The 27,893-nt window shown below is 42.5% G+C and overlaps 1 protein-coding gene and 1 long non-coding RNA gene across 13 annotated transcripts in view; one reads left to right on the top strand and one right to left on the bottom strand.

Annotated features, from left to right (window-relative positions):
* Positions 1-27,893, top strand: part of SKAP1 (src kinase associated phosphoprotein 1) — a 338,051-nt gene that overhangs the window by 268,100 nt on the left and 42,058 nt on the right. For all 12 annotated transcript variants that reach the window (XM_081885658.1, XM_081885659.1, XM_081885654.1 and 9 more), the window contains one exon: positions 1,327-1,436. In XM_081885658.1, the coding sequence (XP_081741784.1) occupies positions 1,327-1,436 (110 nt within the window). The remainder of the gene's footprint in view (positions 1-1,326; positions 1,437-27,893) is intronic.
* Positions 14,750-19,316, bottom strand: LOC309355155. The gene is made up of 3 exons (XR_014162441.1): positions 17,759-19,316; positions 17,104-17,263; positions 14,750-16,035 (listed from the first exon to the last, which is right to left on the bottom strand). It is a non-coding gene; the product is annotated as an uncharacterized lncRNA (long non-coding RNA).

Below are 27,893 nucleotides of genomic sequence, written 5' to 3'. Positions count from 1 at the left end.
CCAACTGTGCAAAAAGAGCTCAGCAATCCAAGGAGAAGGTAGACATGAACGCACAGCTGAACTACAAACTCTGCCTTATAGCTATTCAGAGCCCCAAACTGCAAAATGCCATTGCATCCTGAAGATTACATGTGTGTAATCTCCAACATGCATGGATGATTTTTTTGCCTATCTGTAAACTGGAGACTGGAGACATCATGCAACTGGAGTTTTTCTTACTTGCAGAAGAAGGAGCTATAATTGCACACCTTACAAAGCAAACTACAAAGAGGGAGTTGTCCCCTGCATTGTAATGGTAATGAAGGCTCTGCTTCCTCTGCCTCTCTCCTTTCTGGTCCCTTCACCCTATTCCCCCTGTTGAACTGTTGCCCACCTGTCAGCTGTTGAGTAAAAACAGCTGTGCAGGGGTAAAGAAAGTATAGCCCCCCACTGAACAGCTGATGGGAAAGAGGGAACTTAGAGGGCTGGATGAATTCTTGCCTACAGAGCCAGCCCCCCTCCCCTTTGAGTATCAGATGCACTCTTAATTTTCCCGAGACATATGATTTTTGAAACCAAGTTTCTCCTGCTAATGGGTTCAATGATAACCCTGAAAACTTGTCCATCCTCTCTTAGCATAGCAGAAATGGAATCAATTGTTCAGAATGCACATATACAGTACTGTATGTGGAAACCTGTACGAAACCTGTGGATGGGCTGCAGTGCCAACCATCACTGTGCCCACTGACCATTCTGGCAAGGCTGAAGGGAGTTAGGAGTTCACAACATCTGGAGGGCCATGGGTTCCTTATCACTGCTCTAGGTTTATTCTGGTTGCAGAATTGCAGTTACGGTATCTTGATACAGAATTTGGTTACGGTATGAGAGAATGCTGATTGCCAGCCTGCCCAAGAGCGTTGAGTTGCAGCATTGTCTTAGCCAAACCTTCCCATTGCCCCACGCCACACCACCCTTATCAAATAGGAAAAGAATCAGCAAGTCAGCATGATGCAAAGGCATCTCCCCAATTTCCCAAAATGCCCTTTTGCTTATTTAGGGAACCTACAATGGGCACACGCTTCCATAAGCGTCCTTGCTGCTGTAGGAAGCTTGCCTGCAACAGATATATACAGTCAACTTGGAGGGACTCACAAGCACCCTCCAACCACTGCCACTAGAGGTGAACATAAGTGAACTTAAGGCCCAGGTGTAGCATTTTTGGGCTAAATTACCAAAATCTAACTTCCCCGTAAATTACTGCCAAAGGAGAAATCAAGTCTGCCTTGCAGCTATTGATCTGAATACTATAATCTGTTCTTAACACACTCTTCTCTCTCTCTCTACAAGGACTCAGAAGAAAGTATGTGAATTACTATCAAGGTCTGTGGGATTGTGCTGGTGGCCATCCAGATGAGCTGTCATTCCAGCGAGGAGATTTGATATACATCCTCAGCAAGGTATGTGTAGAAACGGCTTTACCTCCACAGCCTCCAGCCAATGAGTTCTATCCCTCCAAGGAAAAGAAACAACTTCTCTAACATAAAGGGTGCATCTCAAAGCTGTGGGGAGAGAGGTTCAGACTCGCTTTCTCCACATGATCAGTCAAACTGTGATCTAACCTCATTTTAGTGTCTCTGTGATACTTCTTCAGTACTTTCTTGATACCAGTAGCGTGATACCCTGCTTGCCCATAATTCCACCACCCCCTTTATTAGATTTGCTAAGGCGGAAGTTATCTTGCAGCGTAAGAGATGCTGTGCTGCTATTAGTTTAATTTCTGAGTAGATGTGCATGCCAGTGCAGGAGGGGGAAAGGCTCAGCCTCTGAAAGGCTACAGGAACGCACACATCTTTGCTGTGGCAAGAAGCCTTGCTGGTGTTACCAGGTCTGGTCCCAGATCAAATGGGGCAAGGCAATTCAAGAGTTGCAGGTGTACCAATAGCTTTGAGTAAGCAACCCACACATACAGAGACTAAAAGCAAACTGAACCTCTTCCCCTAACCTGCCTCTCCCAGGCTCCACTGCCTCGTGGAGAACTAGGGTCCCTAAAAGGTCAATCCTGTGGCCATCCTCATATGCTCCTAGCTTCCTGCCTGTTGTGCTTCCTGCACCATTGGATCAGTTGGGTACTGTGGGAGGCATTGGGTCCCTCTGGCCCTGCAAGCTCTGCCTGGTTCTATGGGTGGTTGTTCTCTAGGTGCTTGTCTGTCAGCCCCTGGCCCAGTGGTCCTCTGTTCAGCAGCAGGCTTAGAGCCCTGAACCTGGTCTGGCTTTTTAGGTGATGCACCTGCAGCCTCCAGCTCTGTGTATGGATTGCTATTGGACTCCAGGTTCATGACAACTTTTTATTTGAAAGTCACTAAATGCTGCTGTGGTTTCGCCAGAAGTGGCTTAGTCATGCTGGCCACATGACCCGGAAAAACTGTCTGTGGACAAACGCCGGCTCCCTCGGCCAGTAAAGTAAGATGAGCGCCGCAACCCCAGAGTCGTATCGACCTGGACTTAACAGTCAGGGTCATTTACCTTTACCTTTTTAAATAAACATTTCTGAACTGAAGTTGTATAGTGTTGGGGAGTGTAATGGTGAGATTCTTTTATCTGCCATGAGGATTACAGATCACTAAATTCATTAATGGTGTGATTGGTAGGTGTAGCAGGGATGCTGAGGAAGAAGCTTGTCTTCAAGGGTACATTCTCAGTTCACGTAGACAAGTAGTGAATTTGCTAATGTGCATGAACATCCTCTTTCAGTGTGCTAAATTCCCCCCACCCAACACAAACCCTCAACAACTTACACAGGTTCTGTTGCAGACACAAAGGGTTTTCTTGACAGACAAGTCAATCTGGAAAGGTCCCCTGAAGCTGGAAAAATGTGAAAACCACGGATCTAAGTAATCATTCCGCCTTCTTTCTCTTCACCCTGACCTCCCAACGCCATCTCCCTCCCTAGCCCAGAGAGCTGCTTTTGGAAATTCTTCCATCCTTTTATGTTTACTTGCCTCACAGCAAAGTTTGTCTAGAAAATAGCTTGAGCATGTGTGTAATCACTCAAGAATTGCAAGGGTAATTGAGTTGCTTGGTCAGGTGTGATGTAGGGGTAAAGGGAGCAAAGGAAGGAAGGCGGGGAGAGTGTGGGGATGTGAAGTACTTTCTTTGCCACAAATGTGCAAGTGGATACATCGGCTGATTTATAAATGTGCAGATGAATAAATTGGCATAAGCAGTGGTCCAGTTTTAGGCCAAGTGATCCAGAGACATGGGTGTAATCAAAACCAGGCAAGAATCAGGATTTAAGGGAGCAATCAGGGAAAGGGAGCAGGAGCTTAAACAGTCTTTTCATACTAGAGATGAGTTGCTTGGACTAAGGGCTGTGGCTAGGTTTATAGGTTCTGGTGGCATTAGATTGGTCAGTAGGGATTAGCTGATCAGATGCTCAGACATGCTGGTGCTACAGGATAGATACAGAGAACTGGTGGTACAGGAGGGTAAGGCACCAGAACTTGGCCTTCTGAAGAGCCCCTTCCAACTGTATGATTCTTTGATTCTAGGCCACAGGGCTTATTCTTTTGAGAAGCTCTTGTGTGCATTGCAATTAACAGGACATGGACAACAGCATGGTAATGCTCTTGCACATTTCCCTTTTCTTACAATAAAGTTTGTGCAGGATAATTTCCTGGAAGTAATGCACACATTACATTTTAGTTTTATGGCAACTTCAGACACGTTTCTTTGTACCAAATCAACCAAATCTTTTCTGACATGTTTTAAAGGGAGATGCTGGCATGATAATGTAGCAGGGAACTCTAGCATTACAGAAAAGACATGCATTTTGGAACTACAAAGCACTTTGGAGCGTGACTGGTTCAGTCGCACCAGGCGCAGAGCCTTGGGGATGCCACAACTGTGATTTGAAATGCAGTGTGAGGGACAGCGGACAGCAGGGTGCTGAATTTTGGTGTTGCACAGGGTGCCACTGGAATTTGATACCCCAGAGTCCATCACTGTTTTCCATAGCTCCCAGTTTTCTGAGGGTGTTGAGTGGAGATGCTGGGTCTGATGGGCCAGCATAGAAAACGTACCACAGATAGAATATTCACATCACCTTGCATCTTGTTATAACCTACCCTGAGGTCTTGGGACAAAGAGTTGGATGTAAGTCTGAAAAATAAATAAACAAAATTATTAAATATTCTCACACAGGCTTTTCCATTCAAATCAGTTCAGACATTAATTTTCATCAAGCAGTGAGAAATAAAATCTTTACATAAGTGGTGGGGGATTGGATCCAACTGGTGAATCATATCCTGGCCTCCTCCACCAGCCACTTTGTGGGTGGGTAGGTCATCAGGTGACAACTTCGGAGGGGCTTATTGTCCGTGCTAGTCTGCTGATTGGCACTATCATCAAACTCCACTTGCCAAGAAGTCATTGGACGTGCATTTTAAGCATCCAGTTGTTCCTTTGCAGTTGTGTCTTAGCTGCTCCATATCTGATGTTATATTGGGATGTAATTAAGCCCGCAGGCCAGAGGTTCCCCATTGCTAGTTTCCCTATATCTATGAACCATCCCTAATACACATACGCAATTTTAAACGATTTTCACTACCAAATAAATTTGTGTTGCAAATTGTATTTGGGGACACACATTATGATAGGTCTATGTATTATTTTCAGAACAGAACCAACCAACACAACCAATACCATGTCCCAGCTAATGTCATGCCAACCTAGAAGATAGTTGACTTGTTAAGTTTGAAATAGAAAAGGGATGAGGAATCAGACTTAGACTGGACAGCCCTTCAAATAGATGGCTGACCTTTGTACAGTAGAACACATGGCCATCCTAATTAAGAGGGTTTTTACTAACATTAATGTTAGATACATTTACATACTTAGAACATTATATGTCAAATAATGATGATAATTCAGTTTCTTCGTTTTCAAGACTATAGCTACCTCTTGGTTCTATCCAACTAGACATTATGAACATATAACGGTTTTCCAGTTTTCAGTCATCCATTCAGTTCATAGATGTTCATTCCATTGCCAGTATTTAGCTTGAATAGAGGTGGAGGAGAATTTTGTTCGGTCCACATTTTTAAGCAGACTAATCTAATTCACAACTCTTGGACTAAGGCATGATTTGGAGCCTAGTTGTTCTTTGGATTTCTCACTAAATTTTGCAATACACTTCTCAACAAACATGCCAATATACATAATTTAGGATAAAATATAAATCAAATGCATATTTAGATACACATTTTGTGATAAAATACATATTTAAATACAAACTCTGCACAGGTTTTTTTATTTCAAAGATTCACAGATTAATGTAAAAATTGAACAGAAGCTTATGAATGACCACATGGGATATTGACATAGACAGTAAATAGAATAATCTGCCCATCCCTATTTGTGCAGTAATTAATATTTGTAATAATTTATTTGAGTCTACCTGGGACTACCCCTTCAAAATAATTTAGTAATGTCACCACAGCAGTTCTTGGCAATTCTATATCCATTTTTTATTAACCATATATATGCCAGAATGTTACATTTTCTAGAATATACCATTCCCGAATCCTAAATACCGCCAAAAATTAAGATATATCAAACATCTATATGTGAAGGAACATGCATGCAGTTCAATAGTGTCTGACTTATTTCCCTCCCTCCCTTTGACATGAGACTATGACCTGGTTTTAACTCCCTTCAGTGGCTCCGGTTTGGAGCTCCAGCACAACTTCTTCACGTGTAACCAATTGGTCCTGAGTGTCTTCCTTTCATAAATTATTTTGCATGACAACAGAACTCACCTATGGCCATCCAAGAAACCGAGGCTTAATAAAGCTTGATGGTGTGGGGGTGGGGATAGTTAGAGAGCAAGGAAGGGGGAGTGAGAGAGGGGGGAAAGGTGTTTGAAAAGCCTGTTCACTCAGCTGCATTTTAATTTCCTTTTCAATCTTGTCCCAATTAATTTTGCAGAATTAATCTCGCCGAAGCAAGCGTAGCAGCAGTGCAGAGGCTGGCTGGCTTTTTTCTTTTTTTTCCCTTTTAAAGCATTGCGGTCGCTGTGCCTTGAACATGAAATAGTAGCTAATATAAAAATCCATCTGGTGTTGTTTGGAATGCATGCCGTCTGCTGCTAAGGTCCTGTCTGACATTTTTGCGCATCAGCCGTGGGGAGATGTGATTTTGGGACTGGGGGGTTAGTTGGCTGAGATTCAACAGTAAGTAGGCAAAATCTATCTGATCTTGCTACTGGGGCAAGAGGAACCAACAGCATGAACCCCATACATTTTCTCTAAAATTAATTTTAATGGAAGCTGGTTTTTTTCCTCTTCAGCATTTTAGATAGTTCCACTCAGGAATGCAACCAAGGTCTCAAGTAGCACTGAAATGCAGTACTGCATTCAGTGTTGTCAAGTGCAAACAACAGTAAACATCCTAAAATCCTGTAAAGGCTCAGAATCTGTATGATTTTTTTTATTATTATTCTGTTTGCATAATGAGCTCTTTTCACCAGTGACACCCAGTGGGCTGCATCACACATAACACAACCAAAAATCCAGATTTGCCAACACGTCACAGTGAGTCTCGGAGCCAAACAGTATACACAACAGCATACACTAGTAGCCCAATGGCCACTTCTAACACGTGAAAGCCACAACATGGGGAGTGGGCAATTGGAGGAGTTAAACCCTTTCCATGCCCTCTGTTTCTCCATTCCAAAACATACCCCAATTGACTTTTCCTATTGAAAAGGGGCCTCTGGCCTAACTTTACATGTAATGTGTAGTTTGCTCTTCATCACATTTATAAATTTACATTTTCAAATGTTTAAAAGCACTTTAGGTGCAACCAGAAGCAGCTAACTGGGTGGAATGGAACTGCAACACTAGCTTCTGTGCAGGTGTGTTACTTACCAGGAGTAAAGTACTGGGGTGGTCAGCATGGTGCAGACTCACTGACAGGAGCGCCAGATTTACTTCACTGGTGTGTTTGCGCCACACTGACCTCCCTTCTATCTCACCCCTCCTTATCTCCCTCCCAGTAAGCAATAGCTGTTCACCTGCCAGATAGTTTTTACCCCGCATGACAAGCCACTTCTGGGTGTGACCTAAAAACAATGTGTGAAGCAGCATTAAAAGTCTATAGTGCAAGTCTGATTTTTATTTTTTTTATTTTTTATAGGGGAATTCTCAAGTTTTTATTTTGGCTATAAAATTGTGATTTAAAGTCTGCTAACTGGACTAAAATCAGTATGCCAAATGAAGGATTTTTGTGAGAATAAAATGGTGTAAAAGATGGTATAAATTGAATTTAGCAAAGAGTTACCTCACATTTTTTATTTGAAATAGATCATCAGAATAATAAATCAGCGGATTATTTAGAGGGTTTTTTTTAATATCCTCAAAGTCATTTTTTGAAAACATTTGATTTGATTCAAATATTCAAATTCTGAAAGTTTGTCAAATTTTATTTTGTTTCATCTCTGTTTGGAATGTGCCATTTTGCCAATATTATTAAGGAAAGTGAGAAAGCAAAATACTTACTAATTCCAGGGTATGTTCTGGTCCCTGAAGTTTTCCTTTGATCTACAAATATGGGAATTTAAGCATTACTTGTAAATGTGCCCTATACTTTGGTGGTTTTTCAGTCTCAATTTTTTGTCTTTACTAGAGCCAGAAATAGTTTCTAAATATTGTGTTGGAATCCAAGTTGTGGGAATGAAAAGTGAGCTTCTGCAGTTCCAGCATTTAAATCTTGATAACTCAAGAGAGTGGTATGAATCAGGATGTGTTGATTCATGGCTCAGAGACATCCATATTGGGCTATTCACAAGACTAGTTCAACAACTGTAAATCTATTCATGTTGATTTCAACCTAGGGAAAAGAATTATGTGAACTAGCCCTCAGAGTCATGTAAGAGAAAAGTGGGGGGTGGGGGGGAGCATTCAAACTGCCCCAGAGCTTCTACCAGCATGGCAGTATTAAACTGTTCAGCAGAGTGAAATACAAGAACCTGTACTTGAAAGCTGAATAGTCTTCACACTGAGACAATCCATTGTTTTGTGAAATTACAAGTGCTGAGGCTTAATCCTTTATGGAAGTCAGATGTTTGGGTGGGGTTGCTCAGCGCAAAAGCATCCTTTGCATTTTTAGATGCACATGTAAGATGTTTTCTGAGTTCATATAAAAACATGAATGTGACATACCTGAGTCCTTGCATTAAACTATGCAACAAACATAAATATGAGGGGTTGAGGAGAGAAAGAGAACACTGGAAATCATAGCAAGTAAATGTAGTTCCACTCACCTGGGTTAGTTGTAATGAACTGGAGTAGAGAGTGGCATCTTAAAACAGTTTGGGGCTGACAAACTTAAGATGTGAGACTGTCTTCTACTCCTATGTACTGTTGCTGTGTTAAGTTGGATTGTACAGTGGTACCTCTGGTTACGTTCGCTTCATGTTACGTTCTTTGAGGTTATGTCCCGCTGCGACCCAGAAGTACCGGAAAGGGTTGCTTCCGGGTTTCATCGCCCGCGCATACGCAGACGTGCAAAATGACGTCACTCGCGTGTGCAGAAGTGATGAATCGCAACCTGTGCGTGCGCAGACGCGTCGCTGCAGGTTGCGCTCTTTTCATGTTGCGAACAGGCCTCTAACTACCATCAGAACATCAGGTTGGATAGAAACCCGTTTGATTTCTCTTTCACTTTTGGTCTGGCAACAACCAAGGAGCCTTATAATGTCCTGCTAAAAATGATCATTCTTTTCATGATACAGTACTTTGAAACTCCTTCCACTAGGGAATGAGCACATTCACAAAAGCAGTATAAGATAAATATATGACCTTTCCATTTGGGCTGGCTGTTAGAGACCCATCAGGCTAGAATCATAGAACTGTAGCATTGGGAGACTAGGGACCCTGAGAGTCATCTATTCCAACCCCCTGCAATCTGCAGCTGTCCCGTATTGGGATCACACCCACAACCTTGGTGTTATTAGCACCACGCTCTAACCAACTAAGCTGTGTTTTAATACTTGTTATATTTCAGTTCTTTAGTTAGATTTTAGGAGGTTTTGGCCTTTAAAAAGGTGTAACAAGGCAAAATTACATACTGTAGGCAGTGGCGGAGCATCTGGGGGGCGGAGAGCAGGCGGGGCTGGCGCATATCCCGGGGGTGTGGTGTGCCACCCATAGAGGTGTGGCGCCCAGCGCAGGCGGGGGGCAGCTGCAATGGCACCCCGCCGGGATCGTGCTGCCGGGGCCGGTGCGCTCCCGCCGCACGCCTCTTCCTCCGCCAGTGACTGTAGGGAGGGAACTCCAAGGACAAATGGCCATGAACATGTATTGGAGCACACATTTTGACCTCTAGAGGCCCAGCTTCAGTTTCTGGCATTGTTGGACTGGGGAAAGCCTTTGTCCTGGTACATTGGTGGATCACTAAAAGACTTAGAGTACAGACCCACAGCACAAATTTGTATAAAAATTGCATGCACTAATTTACAGTTGCAGATTATAGACTGACTTTCAGAGGGAAAGCTGCTCCGTAAGCAAAGTTTTTTTGTTTTGTTATTTTATTTTTTTACATTTAAAGGCAGAATTTCTACATACTTTCAAGTGGGTCTTTGCTAGAAACCTGAATCATTAAAAATAAATAAATGAAAACAGGAATTTCCAGGATGCTGAATTCAGCACCCACAACCAAATTTCACACCTGTTTTATTCTGCCACACACACACAGGCATTGCTAGGTTATTAAAGCGTTCAGAGTATAAATGCATAGAGTGCCCCTGGGCAAATTAAGAAAGTAGACATGTAGCTGAGGTCTCACCTGCCCTGCATTTTGCATCATACCCACCCACCCTGTAAGCAAAGGCTCTGACCATATTAAGACTCCAGCTAAGCAAAGTTTTAAAAACTAAGGTTTTTAAAAAAGGGGCGGTGGGCTTGGCATGAAAGACGCAGGGTCCACATGGGCTACCTCCTAACAATACCCCTGGCCAGACATAGGTAAGCCTACCATTGTGCTTGCTTTCCCTGTCTACACTAGATAAAAACATTGTCTATTAAATCTTCTAACATCTGCTAACTCACCCCTCTTGTCTGTGTGAGATGAAAGGTGGGTTTCTCATTTGTGCATAACCAGCATGTCTCAAAAATTCCAGCCTTGATCTTTCAATTTCTGGCACTACTGCCTGGCACAGCCTCCAGGATCCCTGGCTTACATTGCCAGCCGCAGGATAGGTGTAGCCTGCAGGTGTTTGACTGGCGCCATGAGGTCTGTGACAGGATGTCATGTGCTTTGTAAGCTTCAAGCCCCCCCCCCCTTTTTAAGTGGTTCATCTTTTTTACTGCTGTGGCTCCGGCATTAAAACCTAGGCAATCTTCTTGAACACAGCAAAGCTGGAGAATTTGAGCTAAAAACGCACCACTGGCACAACTGATAAAGCTGTTCTGGAGCTCCTCACTAGCACCATTAACAGAGCAGTCAGTGGTTACGCTCAGCAACCTTAGCCGACTTGCAGCCTCAGGTGCTTTTAAACGACACTCAGGGCTTGTAGCAAACCTTACTAGTGTTAGCGGTCCGGCTTGGCACTAGTGTTGCCAGATGTCCCTAATTTTTTAAAAATAACTTCCCCTTAACATTTAGCACCAGCTAAATGGTGCTGTACAGAGCACCAGTTTGACACTGTCTCTGCCCCCAGAGGGCTTGCATTCCACAAAACTCCTACACTCCTATGGAAGAACTGCTAGATATGTTACTTTTATGTGTTCGTTTCCATAGAACCATGTGTATGTGTGTGAAAAGTGCTTTGGTGTGATTAAATATCAGAGCCTCATAACAAGGATTATGAATGAGACGGAGAACCCATCTACCCAACCATCACCAGCATTATCCATATGAAAGTTGTGAGCCAGACAACAATGGCTTGCCTGAAGCCATCTGAGGAGCCTCACAAATAAGAGACTAACTAAATATTCCATGCAAATGAGTACAGTCAAACTGCAACATTTTTAAACAGAGGATACTTTAGAGCAGAGATGTGGCAGGGGGAAGGAAGGGGACACCGGCTGACGTGTTCCAAGCATGTATACACACCTGTTTGGCTTTTTTTAATACAACTAAAAATGTTATGTGTGAAGCAGACAAATGTTTGGAAACATATACAAGATGAAAGTGTGCTCTTCAGAGACCAGAATAGTCTGTAGTTCCCTTCCAAGTGTACATTTAGTCACATAGTTTGGTTTGCGCCATGTAATGTGTGGAATAGATTTCTGTTAGGAGTTTTGCCCATGCTCAGAATTGTGTGGTTATCATATTAGCAATCAGGGAGGAATTTTTTATCCCCAGCTCAGATTAGCCAATGATTTTAGAGGCTGTATTTTGAACTGTCTATGTTGTGTACTAGGCTCGTTCGCTTGAGTCATCCAGAGCTTTCTGATCTGCAGATGCTTTTTAGTGTGGCAGGCTAATTGTTCATTTGCTTTAATTGTGGCATGATGTGAACCACCCTGTGATCTATGGATGAACAGTTGTATACTACTACTGCTACTACTACTACTATTACAGGTAATAATAATAATGTGTCCTGGGTTTTGCTGGGTGACTTGTGGCAGGAATAGGGACTAAAGTATGGGAAATGTTGCTTTTTGGCAAGCAGATGGCCTTGATCTTCAGCACTCTTCACTTCCTATGATTCAGTTAAGAGCACACTAAATGGCCATTGATTGAGACTCTACGGCTCCAAATGCCACTCATTTTTTAAGTCCTAGGATCTTTACCTCGACCCACCTAACTTTAAGAATGCAGTCAGCAGCTTCCATAAGCATCCTGATTCAGCAAACACAATCTATATTTTCTCCAAATGTTGTTTCATGGGAGACAGACTGCAGGGCTACACAGAACTACAAATCCCCCCAGGATTTCTCTGAATCCCAAAAATTCTATCTTGGACATTCATTCTCAGTGAGTGCAGCAATATGTGCGAAATTCTCTGCAGGTCCAGCAATATTCATTGGGTTCAGATCAGTCAGCCAGAACACTGTTATGCTTTTGCTTCTTTCCTTAACTATTTGTTTCTAGAATAATATTACAAAAAACCCACTGTTCAGTCACTATAGAGCATCTCTTCCCCACCCCACCCCACCCCACCCACAACCAACCAGCTCTTATATACATTCTATAGCTGGATGATGATTTTAATACACCAGGATTTCCTTTTCATTGTGAATGACAAGCAAATAAATAAATAAATTCCAGCATTTCTAATTCTCTCTGTTGCTTTAAGCGTCATTTTATTTCCCCAGACCCTTGAGTGAAAGGAGGAGGCTGGTGACATCTAGTGGTCTTTCTGAGGGAGTGCAGGGAGGGGAATAGTATGGCGTTAGAGCTGGCAGAAGGGGGGGGGCGTAAGAACAGTCAGATGACGCTGTGATGAACCTTGATTTCAACTAAGACCATTTTCGCAAGTAGCACTTAAACCCACATATCATTCCCCCCCCCAGCATCTTGCCATTCTTAACAAGCTGCATTGCAATGACGAAAGACATAGTCGTTGGCTGGGAGGGGGGTATTTTTGCTTCCATTAATAACCCCCACGGGGACAGGAGACTATAGAATCGGAAAAGGCCTGGGAATAGAATCTGAGGTCAGCCAGAAGGCAACGGTCATGCACCGGTCAAATTCAGGCTTAAGGCTATTTCCCCACCTCATATCCCCACTTCGAAAAGCTTCCCCTAACACAACCCCCCTCCATCTCCACCCTCAGACAAGAAGCAGCCATCCAGAAACAAACCCCAGGACAATTTATTCCTCCCATGTAATTTTCTATACATCGTTCTGTAAAAAGACAGAAAGGTTACAGGGCAGGGTAGGGTGGGAGCTGGAGCTGGAATCATGTGATTCTACCCCTCGAATAATCTATCGCTGCCCAATAGCTGTGCCATTCTAAAATTAATCTGGTTATAATCATATAAACTCCAGGTGTTTTTCACTCTTCTCCCTCCCATCCTAAATGCTACCTTGCCTATGGCAGGTTGTGTGATGGCGAGTTGGGTGCTCTTCTAAAATACGTGAACTCCTTTCCGAACTTGCAATTGCCCATCATTTCCCCTTTCCATATTCTCAGGCTGTCCCACTGTCTGCGAAAACAGTCTCGGTTGCTTACATCATACCCACACACTCTTTTTGATGTGAACTGTGATCTCCCCTGTCACCCATAAGTGTATACTGAAGGAAGCGATGGGTGGAAAATCCTTTTTTTAAATCACTGTTACTCCCTTGACTGTGAATATGTCAGGTTGTTTAAAAGGTGTCAAGTCACACAGAGCTTCTGCTCTTTAATCCATAGGTAATGTTAACATCTCTCATTCTCAACTGCTTTGGAGTATACAACTGACAGGCATTCATAGTGTGAGCAAAGGAGGTTCAGTTACACACACACACACACACGTCCGCTTTTATACTCTGTGTTAATCAGTGTGGAAGAACTACCACCACTTGGTTCTGTAACTCAACAACTAATGCAGTTTGGAATCCCCACTATACCCATAAGCAGTCATTGAATGGCTGGAGGGTAGGGAATCCACCCTCCAGACCCTGTTTGTGACTTGAATGCTGCTAAATTTAATCTGCATTCAATTATCTTGGAATATGGCCGAATCATGAGGCAGCCAGGTAGCAGGTTTGGGTTGCCATTAAGAGTGGCGGAGTTGGAGATGGACAGATCTGACCTACTGGGAAGTTCTGCTGCGCAAGCCCCGCTAAAATGCATAGGAGCTGTGCTTCACAGTCCTTCACTTCAGCGATGCTTGCATAGGGAATCTTCCTAGTGGATTATTCACCGGGTTAATTGTTGGGAAAGAAGTGCCATTTGGATTTTCTATCTTGATCCAATCCTGTTTTCATCTTCCTAAATGGAAAAGCTGAGCTGGAATTTAGGATTCGAATTCAGCAAAGTAACCTGTTCAAGTTTTGCTCTTGTCTTCAGAGTAGAAAAATAGAATTGTCGTTCAATAGCTGATCTCACCTGGATAAGACTGTGCCCATTATCTTGACAGGTATCATTAAGGCTAGCTTGCATTCCTCTCTATCTTCCACGTGGACATTTCCACATAGGCATGTTTTCTGGGCATTGAGCTGCTTGTTATTTTTAGAAGCATAATTTGATTTAAAGAGACATCCTGTATTCCAGAATATTACAGTCCCTTATATGATATAATAAACGGCCCTTATATGAGTTCCAAATTTTATTTTTCTTTTGGTCTGGAAATGCGAATGATCCAGTAGGCAAAAAGAACTAGGCAGACATGTGCAGGATTTTCCGGAGTGTTGTGTGTAATATTTTTATATAATATATATGTGCTTGTGTTTGCATGTGTGCCGTTCCCTCACCCCGTTTATTCTGCGCTGAAATTTATCATGGATGCTGTTAAAGTCTTCGTTCTTTGACAGAGGTAATAATAAATACACTGCTAAAGACAGTAGTTTAATTCCTTATACCTTCCAATCCGGCACAGAATAAACTCCATTCATCGCCGAGTAATTTTTTACCACATAAATCTTTAAAACGAACCGTTGTAGGCTGTTGAGGCTGAAATATTGCAAATTTATTAGTTATGCCCGTGTCGTAGTGGATTCGGTGCGTTTCCATTCGAATATATTATCGGGGAAATTTGTGTCTTTAAATGAGACGTTCCTTCCATTTTCCAAAGGCAGGTTTATAACAAGCAGCTCTTGGTGAAAACCAACTCTGCCTTTATTAGACAAAGATTTAGTTCTAAACACTTTGCTAATCTGCCCATGTTGGTGATGGGGAGAAAGGGGGCGATGCTTCAATGTGGCACCCTATTTAAAATTGGCAGAGGAAAGCTTTTCCTCTTAACATTACTAATTATTGAAGGATGCTGGTTATTTCTTAGGAAGATGAAAGGAGGCAAACATTTCTGTTTAGGTTGCAGAGTTCAAAAATAGGAACTGCAAAAGGTTTTGTCAGCACAATATTTAGCTCGAACAACATCACAACTTCTTCCTTCCTTCCGACTTCGCAATGATTTGGAGAAAAGGAATTTTTGTAAATCCAATTATTGTCTGTAAAAAAGAAAAGAAAAAAAGAACCCATCAAATTCTTTAGAACTTCCTTTACTGTGCCAGAGCTTGGTGAGAAGGCAACTACACATTTGCAAAAAACTTGTTAGGCTTTAAAATTTTTATTTTTATTTTTTATCTCCTGGAGCTTTGGAATATAAATATGCATTGTCATTTAATTTGGCTGTGATAAAGAATTTAAAAAAATAAAGAAAGAACAACAGTGGAAATCTCTCAGTTCGTTTAGAGAGCAGGAGATAATTATAAAACCATTTCCCAATCCGTGCGAGACGTGAGTAACATTTAAAAACCCGATTGATGTTGGTAACATTTAAAGTGGTTGGTGCCACGAAATGTCACATACGGTCTGGCTTTTCATTAGAGGAGAAGCAGATAGATTGATGGGATCGGGGCTTACATTTCTGGGAATAAAATAAGTTTGCTTTAGCCCCATAACTCCTTTCAAGTTTACCGATGTGGTCGGGGGGGGGGGCTGGAAGGGGCAGCAGAGACTGGGGAAACTGCTCTTGCTTCATTTGTGGAGATCAAAAATGAAATGGTATGAACTTCCAGAGCCTTCTAATGTACCAGAGTAGCAACGAATCAACAGTTTTGTTTTTTTATATATAAAAAAATTAAATTAAATTAAAAGCAGGCTATTAAATTCTACACAAAAGAGGCAAAATCCCACAGCCATGAGAACTATCATTCATAAGGAGCCGGGTTTGAAAGATAAGAGTCACACACACAATTAATATTCAAGCATTTCCCATCAAAGGAATTCTTTCTGCTATCAGAGAAACCTCAGAAGAGGGAGTGCTATAGACTTGTGTAACGTGGCCCATCTTTTTCTTTTCTTCCTTTCTTTGCCTTTTCTTTTTTCTTTTTCTTTTTCCACGCCTGCTCCATCTGTAAATGAACAAGCATCTTGATTTTATGGCTCTTTTCTTTGTTAAACTGAGAAATGGAGGGTGAGGAGCAAAAAGAAAAAGAAAGAAAGACGTGAGCAGACAAAACAAAACAAAAAAAGACCCCAAAAGATGATGATATTGAAAGCCTAAGTAAGACTTTAATTCCACATTCATTTACGCTTTAGCGATGAAGTTGTCACAAGCCATAATGCAGTATTTAATTAAAGTAGCGCAAACGGATCTAGATATGTCCTGCGGTTGCTATCTCCAAATTATAGCTTATGCCGTCCCGGTTGTATTTATGAAACGGCAGTTTCGAAGGTGCAGCTGAGCTGATACAGAAAGTAAACATTTAAACCATAGCTGTCAAAAAGAAAAGAAAAGGTGATGCCATTCTTTTCCCCTTGATCTGTTTCCTCCCTCCACTCCCCAAATTCTCCTTCAGTTCTCCCTTGTGCAGCAGAAGCATCTTGATTTTCACAAGGGAGAAGCCGTGGGGAATTCCTCTTTCCTTCATTTGACCTACAGAATCCTGGGAAATGGGGTAATGCCACCCCTTCTTGCTGTGGAAAGTTTTGTCACACGCCTAAGCGTAAGAAAATAGCATCTCAGGGTACCTCCAAATGACAGGATCTCGTTCACAGCTGAACAGGCAGGAGGTGCCCTAGAGAAAGGCAAATAACGTCCTCCCAGAGACGCACCTTCCCCTGGACTCATCATGGTGAACCAGCCATGTGAATGGCACTGTCCCCGTGGTCCCCATCAGACGTGTGGACTGGTGGGGACAAGCACCAGTGAAAGCATCCCACATGTCTGAGCCTCAGGGATCAAAAGCACTGAGTCGATGCACCTGCTCCCCAAAATTAGGACCATCTGGATTTCTCTAAGGCTCTATGAGCTGAATGAGAGAAAAGCAGGCTTCTTAGAGCTGTTTTTTACTGTACCCAAGTGCAGGTGTCTCTGCTCAAACTTCCTGTTGCCAGAAAAAACCCCAAACCCACCCCACCTACATTTTGGCCTGCAAGGTTCAGGTCATTTCCAATAGAACATCTGTAGAGGAATACTTGTGGTAGAAGTCACTAGAGCAATATGGAGAAATCTGTATGAGGCTCACCAGAAAGGTTCAGTGAGGGAGATACTCAGATTTTGACATTGATGCCTTCTCTAGGGTGTTGGAGATGGGATAGATGGCTTTGCCCTGGGCTGGGGTTGCAAACTGTCAGGGCAGTGGACCTCACCACTCTTGTGTTCTTCTGCAGGATATTCAACAACACCTGGGAAAAGTCAAGGGCTCACTAAGATATAAACATGCCCCCCTACTGTACAAGAACTTGTGCTAAAAACAGGGGCATGGTGAGCAACTATTTTCATAATGGGGAATCTCAAATGTAAGATCACATGTGGTTCCTGTCCCCTGTTACATCATTGCCACTATTTTTGTCTTTCTTTTTGTCTTTCTTGGGGGATGCTTTGTTGAATTGTGTTATTATGAGTTGGTAGAGTTGTCCTTCTTCACAATTCAACTTCTCACCCATTTCTCTGGAATTAAATCTCTGAAGGTATGGGGGTGGAGCATACACATCTTTGCTTCTGGTGCACCTGCATGAATGTGAAGCCACGGTGCAGTGCACATCTTGCTATATCACACTCGCCGCAGCAGCTGCCGTGTGGTTTGAGCTACTGATAACCTGTCGTAGGGCAATTCTGTTTTTTCAGGGTCCTTCCACACTAGCTACTTGCTATGGAATAGCTATGCTCCGTTCACTCACTTTGTCTGGGGTGTCAGTATAATGTCAGCGTCCAGTTGTTGTTCTCTTCTGTTTTCGCCATGCTGCTTCTTTCTGCAGATTGCAGAAAAATTGACTTGAAAAGAAAAAGAATGCAACAGTAACGCAGTCTCCAGGTGTAGATCGCCTTAGCTCTTACTCTTCCATCTTTTCAAGAGGTGCTGTTTTAATGTGTGCAGTGACATGCTGAGTGGGAGAGCCTACTGCCACACATCAATTTCCGTACAATTTAGCTATTATCTTTTCTGGCAGCACCATTTTATCAGCATGTGTTTGGTTTCTTTAACTGAGCTCTTAAATTGCAATAAAATGCCTTTTTGCCTACATATAAATAAATAACCAAGTGCTGAAATATTTGTACAATAGCGCTTAAATAGAAAGGGGGGTTTAGCACAATTAAAATTTTGCTGTGGAAAATCTCACACTATCTATCCTGGTCTTTTCAGTTGCTGTTATTTTACCAATGTGGTCTCTGTTCCCCCATTCTTACAATTTAGCCTAAACACTTTCAAGTATTTTAAACAAGTTATTGATTTTTAAATTTTATTTCAAAGTCCTTTAGAGCAAATTAAAAACAATAGGGGGAAAATTATTAATGAAATTACATGCTCAGATGAATGGCTTCTTTTCTGCCCCGGTTGTTATCCACTAGTGTGGATGGAAGATAGTGTAATGGATGCACACTCTCACCCCACAAGTGTGGAATGTCCACTGCAATTCTACAGTGAAAAAGCAGTGATTGGGTAGTGATAGAGGCTGCCAATCTGGAAGCACCTTTTTGCTTCTTGGCCTTCTTAACCTAAACAACAGGCATCATGCTGGCTTTTGAAATGGTGGACAGCAGACTATTGCAGAGTAATTGAATGCAGTGTAACAATGGCAGAAAAGAGCATTAATGTGTAATAAGAAGCAGGAAAAGGAGAACATGGGCAATAACCATTGGTATGAAAATCGGGCTGATACAAGCATATAAAATAGAAAATATTGAAGGATATGAGGCCATGGCTCTTCCTTCTCATCCCCCCTACCAGCTCTAATACCTTTATTACTACTTGTCTTGGTGGGAGAGCCCAGGTTCCCCCCGCCAACTTACTACAGAGTAAATATCAATTCACACTGTTTTCTATATAGTGGCTACCACAAACTAAGTTCCATACGAGTTCGGTATGGTATCTGCATTCATTGATAATGCAGATTGCATCTTGCCATGTTGATATTCAGGTATTCATGTTGACATTCAGATTTTCAGGAACAAACACAGAAATAACTTAGAATCCTACTCCGTGGTGACTTTAACCACATTGTGAGAAGGAAGACAGTCACCTCCAACCTTGCTGTTAAAAGCCCAGCATTATCCCAGCTCGCTTTTCCAGAATTCTCACACCCTGACTGGATTATGGTGATATCAGTGCATGGTGATTTCTCCATAGCTGGAGCTGTAGATGCAGCAGAATGAAGATTGTTGAGATCTGAACTGAAAGAATGGACTGTACCATTTCAGGCTTCATGGGGGAAAATCTGAATGCTCCCCTATGTAAAACAAAAACTACAAAATACCTCCAAACAATGTCTCTGATGTGCTAGTTTTCTACTTGTGGCATTGTTTTTAATGTGCTGAAACATTTGAAAAAAGGCAGAAGGCTTGCAACTTAGTGGTAGAGCATGTGTTTTGCATTCAGAAGGTCCCTGCTTCAACCTCCAGCATCTCTGAGTAGGGCTAAAAGAGTCCTCTGTCTAAAACCCTGGAAAGGATGGCTCAGTGTAAGGCAGCTTCCTATTTCCTACATCTTTATATTCCAGGACTTAACCACCTCGGGCTTCTGTATGTGTATTTATTTTTATTTGTTGGTATATTTTTATACCATTTTTCAAACAGATCTTCTTCAAAAGCATCTCACATCTACCAAAAAGATGAGACAAAGGCCCTTCCCTCAAGGCTTACAAACTAAATGAGTAAATTCAGTCGGGCCCACATAGCAAGCTTTTAGATGACTATTGCCTGAATCCATCGCCCACATGTCACAGCTGAAACTTCTTCTCAGATATTTTCCAGATTGTTACAGGTTGCAATATACACAGCAGTAGGAATAGGGAAGTGTGGAAGAGTACTGGCAAAACATTATGAAGTTCCAGAAGAGAAGCGTTCTTTGCATTTGTTCTGAACGTTTTCACCTTCGAGAGTTTGAGCCTTTTGAGCAGCGTTTGTCAGAGGTGATGATTATTAATATGAGACTGGATGCAGGCAGGACTGGCTAGAGTCAGTTGGATGCCTGCATGGAAAACTCAAATGGTACCCCTACTCAGCACACATTGACATGGAGCACAACCCATGGGGAAGTTCTCCAGCGCAAGCCTCATTAAAATGGATGGGAACAGTGAGAGAGCAGCACAGGACAGCTTTCCTTTATATATTGTGGCTCATGGAGTAGATCTATTTACTTGCCCTCAATAGCATTCAACTATCCCCTAGTTCAACTAGTTTTTGGAGAGAAGACACAGTGGAATATTCACCAGCAGTGTGAGCCAAGCTTTCAATGACGAATGTACTGTCCAGCAAGATAAAACACTAGGGGTGGCATTCAACTATATTTTACTCAGAACAGACCCACTAAACTCAGTGGGGACAAGTTGGGTCCATTAATTGCAATGTTTCTACACTGAGTAAAACTGAGTTGAATACAGCCTTGGGTCACCTGCCTGTTTTTCACCTTTCTCTCATACTTCAGGTGGGCTTACTGCTTTACTTTTATAAAGCACATATATATTTATTTTCCTCACAAAAGATGTATTGGCAACATCGCAGGCTTTACCCAATTTATACCATTCATTCATGCCTTTTTCTGCAAGCAGACCTCCCCCAGCCCCACAAGCTCAACCTTGGAGATATATTTGTACTGAACAAAATGAGGATGTTTCCAAACTCCATTGCCCTACAAATCTATCTTCTTCTCCCATAGGAAGACCATTTCTTCATTTCTGTAGAAGATAATGCAATTATAGATTCCAGCCAATGTAGAATTACAGAAAGCAGTAAAATACTTGGGTGAAGTCTGGGTTTGAATTTCATTGTGGCTTCTGACATTATTTTTCACCATCCCAGGACTTGTGCTGGACTTGGGTCATGCTAGCTGCTGAAAGCATAAGCTTCTAAACACAGAGCTTACATGGTGGAGCAATTATGTGAAGCTTGTCAATGTGTCTGTAACTCGGGTGCGCTGCTAAGCGTAGTGGCTAAGTGTGTGAGCTGCAAACTGGAAGCCGTAGTGGTCTTTAGCAGCACATTCTTTTTCAATATGTATTTATATGTTACTGAATGAACTTAGTACTGTTCCAAAGAGGCTTGTGCCACTGTATTCATTTTCGCTATAACCTACAAGCATAGCTACCCAGCTAGATGTTGATGCAGCATGTTCATCTCAAAGAAAATGCTTTGAGTGGTTAGTCACATTTCATGCTAAATTAGTAATGTACAGAAACTCCAACTGCATGGACCTGCCAGGTCTCATGGTGACTTCCTATGCCAATGTCAGTGGCTCTGAGGATAGTTCAGTGCAGGGATGAGACATGACCACAGGATCTGGGCCATCCATACTTTTGGGGCTTCTCATGTGATATAAAGCTTGACCACCCGGAAGCTATTCCTTAGCAGTTCTCACACCATATTGACAACAATCTCTTATCTATAATATGGAAATAATACTGACCTAGGTGATGGGACTGTTGTCAGGATAACTGAGACTAGTTGCTAGACATCGCATCAGAATGAAATGGGGCACATTTTTTAATATTCCCCTCCAAACACATGCATACACAAGCACATACATATATATATATACACACAACACACTACACGTAGGAAAAGAGTCTAGCAGGTGGCTTAGGTGAGAATCTTTCTCTTTTGGGAGCAAACATTCAATAAGAATTTATGAAGAGTCCTGCTGGATCAGGCTAAAGGACCATCTTACCCGGCATTTTGTTCCTATAGATGCCTATGAGAAGCCCACCAGGAGGACGTGAGCGCAGTAGCACATTTGCAAATGGCATATACCATCTCATTCTGTTGCATGTGTAGACCAGGACTGAGATCATGTGCCATACACAATGTGCTTTAAACAGTTAGGGAAAGCACCCATAGAAATCCACTGTTTTGTTTTCATTATACATATCAGCTTTTTGACATGCTTCTTCCGCTGTTTGATGCAGGGTGCAAAAACCTGGTGCATGCAGATCTCTGCAAGTGACCTTAGCCATCACAAAGCAGGCTCCACACACGGCACTGCTAACTAGCTTGGGATTCAGCATTTACTGCAGGTGCCAGGATGGATTTGGATCTTGAGAACAGGCTTCATTCACAGTCTCAAAGTTAATATTCATAAGGCTGGTGCAGATGACATTTTTAAGATGCATGCCTGACCTTAATATGGATATGAGCAAGTGTGGAAGAGAATCTGTGTTGATGAAGAGTGGTGTATCAGCCCACCCACTCATAAAGAAAAGCTTAAATAATTGGGGCCTTTAAGCATGCAAAGAACAGCGGAGGGAGGGCATGACATAAGCTCACAAAATCATGAACCGCTTGATTTCATGGAAAGTAAATGGCCTTTTAAAATAATCAGAACACATTCTTGGTAAACAGATAAGATGAATCAGCTCAAAGTCCAGCTTGCTGTTCCCACAGTGGCCAGCCAGATGCCTATGAGAAGATCTAACAATGGCTAGTAGCTGTGCTAGCTTGAAAGAGAGCCTCCTTGTTCAAAGATGCTATATCACTGTCTACCAGATGCCAGGGCCAAACAGAACGGCTCTCTCCATTGTGCCCTGCTTGGGGATTTTTCAGGGGCCTCTAATGCAACTCTTAGAGAGGGTGCTGGACTAAGGCTGCAATGCTATGAATACTTACCTAGGATGTGAGTAAACTCCATTGAACACAAGCAAGGTTGTGCTGCAAATGGACCAAAGTAAAGCCATTCTTATTTCTTTAAACCATCCACTGCTCCTTGGTAAAAACTAGTGCATGCGATGACTCGTTTTCCGCTTTCCATCACCCTTTCTATTGCAGAATTGGTCATTACAGGTTGCTGAGGGCGGGGAGGGCGGAAGAATTTCTCCGCACAGTCATCTAAGGGAATGGGGGGGAAACCACTAGAATAATTGGAGTGACCTTTTTAAGAGAAGTGGCCCTCCAGGGGGGTTCCAGTCAAGAGATATTTTGATAATTCTAATCATCTAATCAGCACTTGTTTCTTTTAATCTCTCTCCCCCCCCTTCTTACTTTTCCTCTTTCCTCTGGATTGTTCTTCCAGCCAGGGGAATCTGAAATAAATTGACTCCTTTACGTAATTATTCCAAACCCCTTCACAGGTCACTTCCAAAGTTTAACTCTGATGGCTGCTCATTTTCATCAGATGCGAGCGGCTCAAGACGTTAACGCTGAAAATAATTGGCTGCTGAACAAATTTAGGAAATTGAGTGTGTGATAAAGCAAATAGAAATGTTTCCTTTATCTCCCCCCCTCTTTTCCCCTTCTATCGTTTCCTCTCTGGCATGGGGGTGGGGGTGAATGGAAGGTGGACCTGCTCCCTTTTGCCGCCCTCACAGATCTGCTATTAAAGTTCCACCTACGGCTAAAGAAGTTTTTGTCCGTGAAAAATGGTCATTTTGTTCTCCATCCCCACCCCCCACCCCAATCCTTGCTGGATAGAATGTTATTAAAATGCTAATTTAAAAGGAAAAAAAGAGTTAAATATCTAGCAATGGCGAAGTCTAATTGGACCCATAATGAGTTTACTAAATGTGAGCGCCCCTGACACTCGCGGAGCATAAACAGCCAGCAAACAGATCATTAGCAACGGCGTTCATTTATTTTGGCGACCTTAAGATGACCCCGCCGAGGGTAGGGTAAAAGAGCAGGTGGATCCGGCTGTGACACCCCCCTGGGGGGGTATCCAGGAAATGAAGCTATAAGCAGCTGCTATAGCAACACCTCTGTTGAACAGATGATGTAACGAACAGCACCGGCCTGAAAATCTTGGCAAACCAGAATGCGTCCAGCTCCCCTCCTCCTTCCCTCAACACACACACACGCACACAGACAGACATGAACAGGGTTTGCTGAAACAATCACAGCTCTTACCATGATTCATTCGTTCCTTTTGAAGGTATACAGTGTACCTTTTTTGACCCCATTGGATTTCAAAATGAGGGATCAAAAGATCTCAAAGTGCATTTACCCCAGCATGCTCCCCCCCCCGCCCCCGGGACCTCACCACCACCCCAAAAGCAGGAAAGCTAGTTGTCTTAGCCTGCATCTACCGAGATCAGGCAGCTGCCTGGGGTTCTCATGGATATTTGAACGTATCTTCAAGAAGAGACTCGGGCAGGGCACAATTCCGAATCTGAATCCTTGCTGCCCTGCTGGTGTGCAGGAGGGCAGAAGGGACTGGATTAAAGCTTGCAGGAGGGAGGGATAGGTGCAGCAAGCTTTTGCACAAGGTGAGGAAAGCCTCGTGCCCACACAAACCCGGGAGCAGCACTGCCATTAATAATAGCTATACTGCTCATAGTACCCCCACAATTCTCCACCTGAACCCCATGAATGGCAAGGCAGGGATGGTTAAGTGTATGAATGTATGTGTATGAATGAGAGAGAGAGAAACACATAAATTCAACAAGGAAATTGTGCATCTGATCCTCCAGGTCAAGTACAGATAGTTAAATAAGGAATACAATGCATTGCACAGACAATGTGACACAAATTAGCAATGGTTTTGTGGGACGTTGTGGCTCTTGGTGTGGGATTGGGGAGTCCTAATTTTTGGAGTTTGTAGGAGTGTCTATTCTATGGGGCGTTGAGAACCTCAGGATGGTCACTCTATACAGCAGGAATGTTCTAGGGAAATGAGTACTTCCTAACAAATGTGCACTTCCCTAAAAGAAGAGGGTAGCCATGTCTTCCAGTGTTTAATAGTCCATACATTGTTTCTCAGCAGCCATCAGATATAGGTGTGGGCAAAATCCAGCTGAAAGTGAGCACCTAGTAAAAATAGGAAGATTGCAAAGGACAAGCTAAATTTTATGTTCAAATCAAGGGCATCCTGGACACCACAGGAGGTTTGAGGTGCATGGCTGCTCATAGATTCATATATTGTCTAATTCTGGGTTGCTGTGCACATACTTTTTGATCAGCTCTGACACAGATATTGGTAGAAACTGAAAGTGCAGACAACTTCAAGCAATGAGAAACTGTCCAATTTGAACTTGAGCTTAGAAAAATTGATTCCAACCAAGCAAGACTTATAAAGACAGCAGACAGCATCTCATGGATGAAATCTGGATTTCAGGATGTCAAAACTATTTAGCGTCTCACCACAGAAGCAAAAATGCAAATCCAAATTTTATAATCTGGGAAGCTGAAATTTGGACAAGCGCTCTCTCTATATATACAGTACATTCATTCCCATCAGTAAAACTTTCAGCTAAATACTACACCAAATTCACCAAAGCCTGTGCAACATCTGACAGTAATGAAAGTTGGGCAAAAAATTAGTAAGGTTTATTTTAGCAGTACATTCCAAAGGTGTGCTTTTATTGATATATTATACAATACTACTTCCAAAGCTATAATTTAATATAATATTATTATGTCTACACTTTATATGTTGCAATATTCTCTGCTTCTAAAGGTTAGGTGAGGGCAGTTATATATAGAAATTTATTATTTTTATTATCACTTGGGGTCCACATTTCCTCCAAGGAGTTCAGAGTAGCGTAGGAAGGAATCCCGCATGGTCTTCCACCTAGTTACTGTCCAGGCCCAGATCCGTGTGGCTTGAGAGTTGGGGCTTTATTGGATTTGACCATTCCCTTGGTCTAGAAATAAATATGCATGCACTGAAAGCAAGACAAATAAAACTTACTGCTTTTCCACTCTTGTTAGGAGACTGGGTAACTTCCACAAGATTGGTCCATTAAAAATTCCCACTCAAGAGTTCACATTCTTGCAATGGACTAAAAATATACTGGCCTGCACCCTAAAAGATTGTTCTGTCTATTCTGTGAATTTCAGCATGATTTCTGAAATTCATCTTGATTTTTTCCTGCATATGCCAAAGAGATACACAGGAGGTGTCCACATTGTACATACATGTTCTCTGCTTTTTTCCATGACCATACTTGTGTCTCTGAAAGGTGGAGGAAATCCATCTTTTTACTGAAGTTTGTTACTGGGTTGTAGGAAATGCCATTCAGTATATTTCCAGTCCATATCAATTTAGTATGTCAATACATAACTATTCTGCATCAATCAGCTGGGTTTTTTTAAATGCATGAAAATTGCATTATTTTAAACACATTTTTGTATGCGTTTTACTGCATAATGTATATTATTGTGTGTATTCTACCCTAACACATGTGTTTTTGTACAAACTTTTAACTGCAACATGCATTTTTCTATATGCATTGTGTTAGGGGGTTTTTTGAACCAAAAACTACCTTACAAAATTCGGAGAAGTGCCGAAACTGAAGGATAGCTGCATTCTGATCTGTGTTTTATTCTGGAGAGCACTCCTATCTGGTGTGTTGTATAAACACACAAAGAAATCCTAATCAGATGAGAAGCTCTAAATACTCCTGATGTGGCATGGGAGCAACCAAAGAGGTGGCAGCAACCAGGACCATCTAATGGCATGCGCAGCAGATCTAAGGTGACACACCAACCAGCTGCTTTTGTACTTTACTAACCCAGTTCATGGAAGTATGGAATAGCAGGTGACTGTGGATGTTCTACTGGATCTGAGGTTGAAAAGTAGACAGTGTGCAAGCTCTGAGCCTCACTGTAAAATGATGGATGAGATCACACATGCATTACAGTGGTACCTTGGTTTAAGAACAGCTTAGTTTATGAACAACTTGGATTAAGAACGCTGCAAACCCAGAAGTAGGTGTTTTGGTTTGTGAACTTTGCCTTGGAATAAGAACATGTTTCATTTCCTGTTGAGTGTGTTCCATTTGTAAGTTGAGTCCCCCACTGCTATGGGAAAGCACGCCTTGGTTTAAGAACACTTTGGCTTAAGAACAGACTTCTGGAACGGATTAAGTTCGTAAACCAAGGTACCACTGTACTGTGCTGCTGGACGAATGCTGTTGTGTCCTAAACAATCGGCCTATGCATACCCAGTGTAGCAGACCTCTGTGCTGGTTTGGCACATGGGCGCCTATGAGGCTTGTATTGGTCTGGTGGCTTACATGAGCAAGTTGCTCCAGTAGTGGCTGCCCTAGACAGCTATGGGGCCACGGATCTCCAAATCTCAGAATGACAAACAAAGTGATTTTCTTCATATACTTAATGGGACCTGCCAAATCAGTTCATCATAGGCATCCCCACTGAAGCTCATAGGACAGACAGTTGCCCCATGGCCTGAAATTGGAAAGCTGATTAGAGCTGGACTCTTAGGGAATAATGTTTCCCTCTGTATCAACCAGCTTTCTTTAAAAGCAACCTTACTCATGCCAGCTGCCTGATGTCTTTATTTGGGGTGTGTTTTCCCCCACCCCCTGCCTCTTTGCAAAGGGCACAAGCAAGAGTAATCCCTGGAAATTAGTATAAAATGAAATAAAAAAATCTCAAGTAACAAATGCCCTGTTACCCCTGCTTCCCCCCCCCTCCACACACACACCCTGGAACATCCCCCCTCCCTCCCTGGTGCACTTTCGATGAACCTGTGAAATTGTAGCAATGGCCCTTGAAGTGCAGTGGGGGGAATGATTTAGGAGAATATTAAAGGCAGTGTGGAGATTCAAAGGCGCCTCTCTCGGGGAGATGTGGAGAAATACGCAGCACAGATGGGCTGCACAGATTAAACATTTCCGTCACATTGTTTCCAAATTGTGTTGCGGTGCCTGAGGGTTGGCACTGCGGTCAGAGCGGCGCAGCGGAGTGGTAAGGAGCCGCCACGCTTTTATGGAATAAATATTAATATGGCAGCACCACGTGATTTTTGCGATCCCATTGGCTTGGGGTGATTGTGGAGGGGGGAGGAAGAGGGTGAGAAATGCTGTAACCAAGCTATTGTCTCTGAACTTGGATGCTTTTCTTTTTTTTTAATGGGGTGGGTGGAGG

Source organism: Podarcis melisellensis, assembly GCF_964234715.1.
Source record: "Podarcis melisellensis genome assembly, chromosome: 13".
Taxonomy (NCBI): domain Eukaryota; kingdom Metazoa; phylum Chordata; class Lepidosauria; order Squamata; family Lacertidae; genus Podarcis; species Podarcis melisellensis.
Note: the sequence above shows the minus strand (reverse complement) of the source record. Positions and strands in the feature narration are given on the sequence as shown.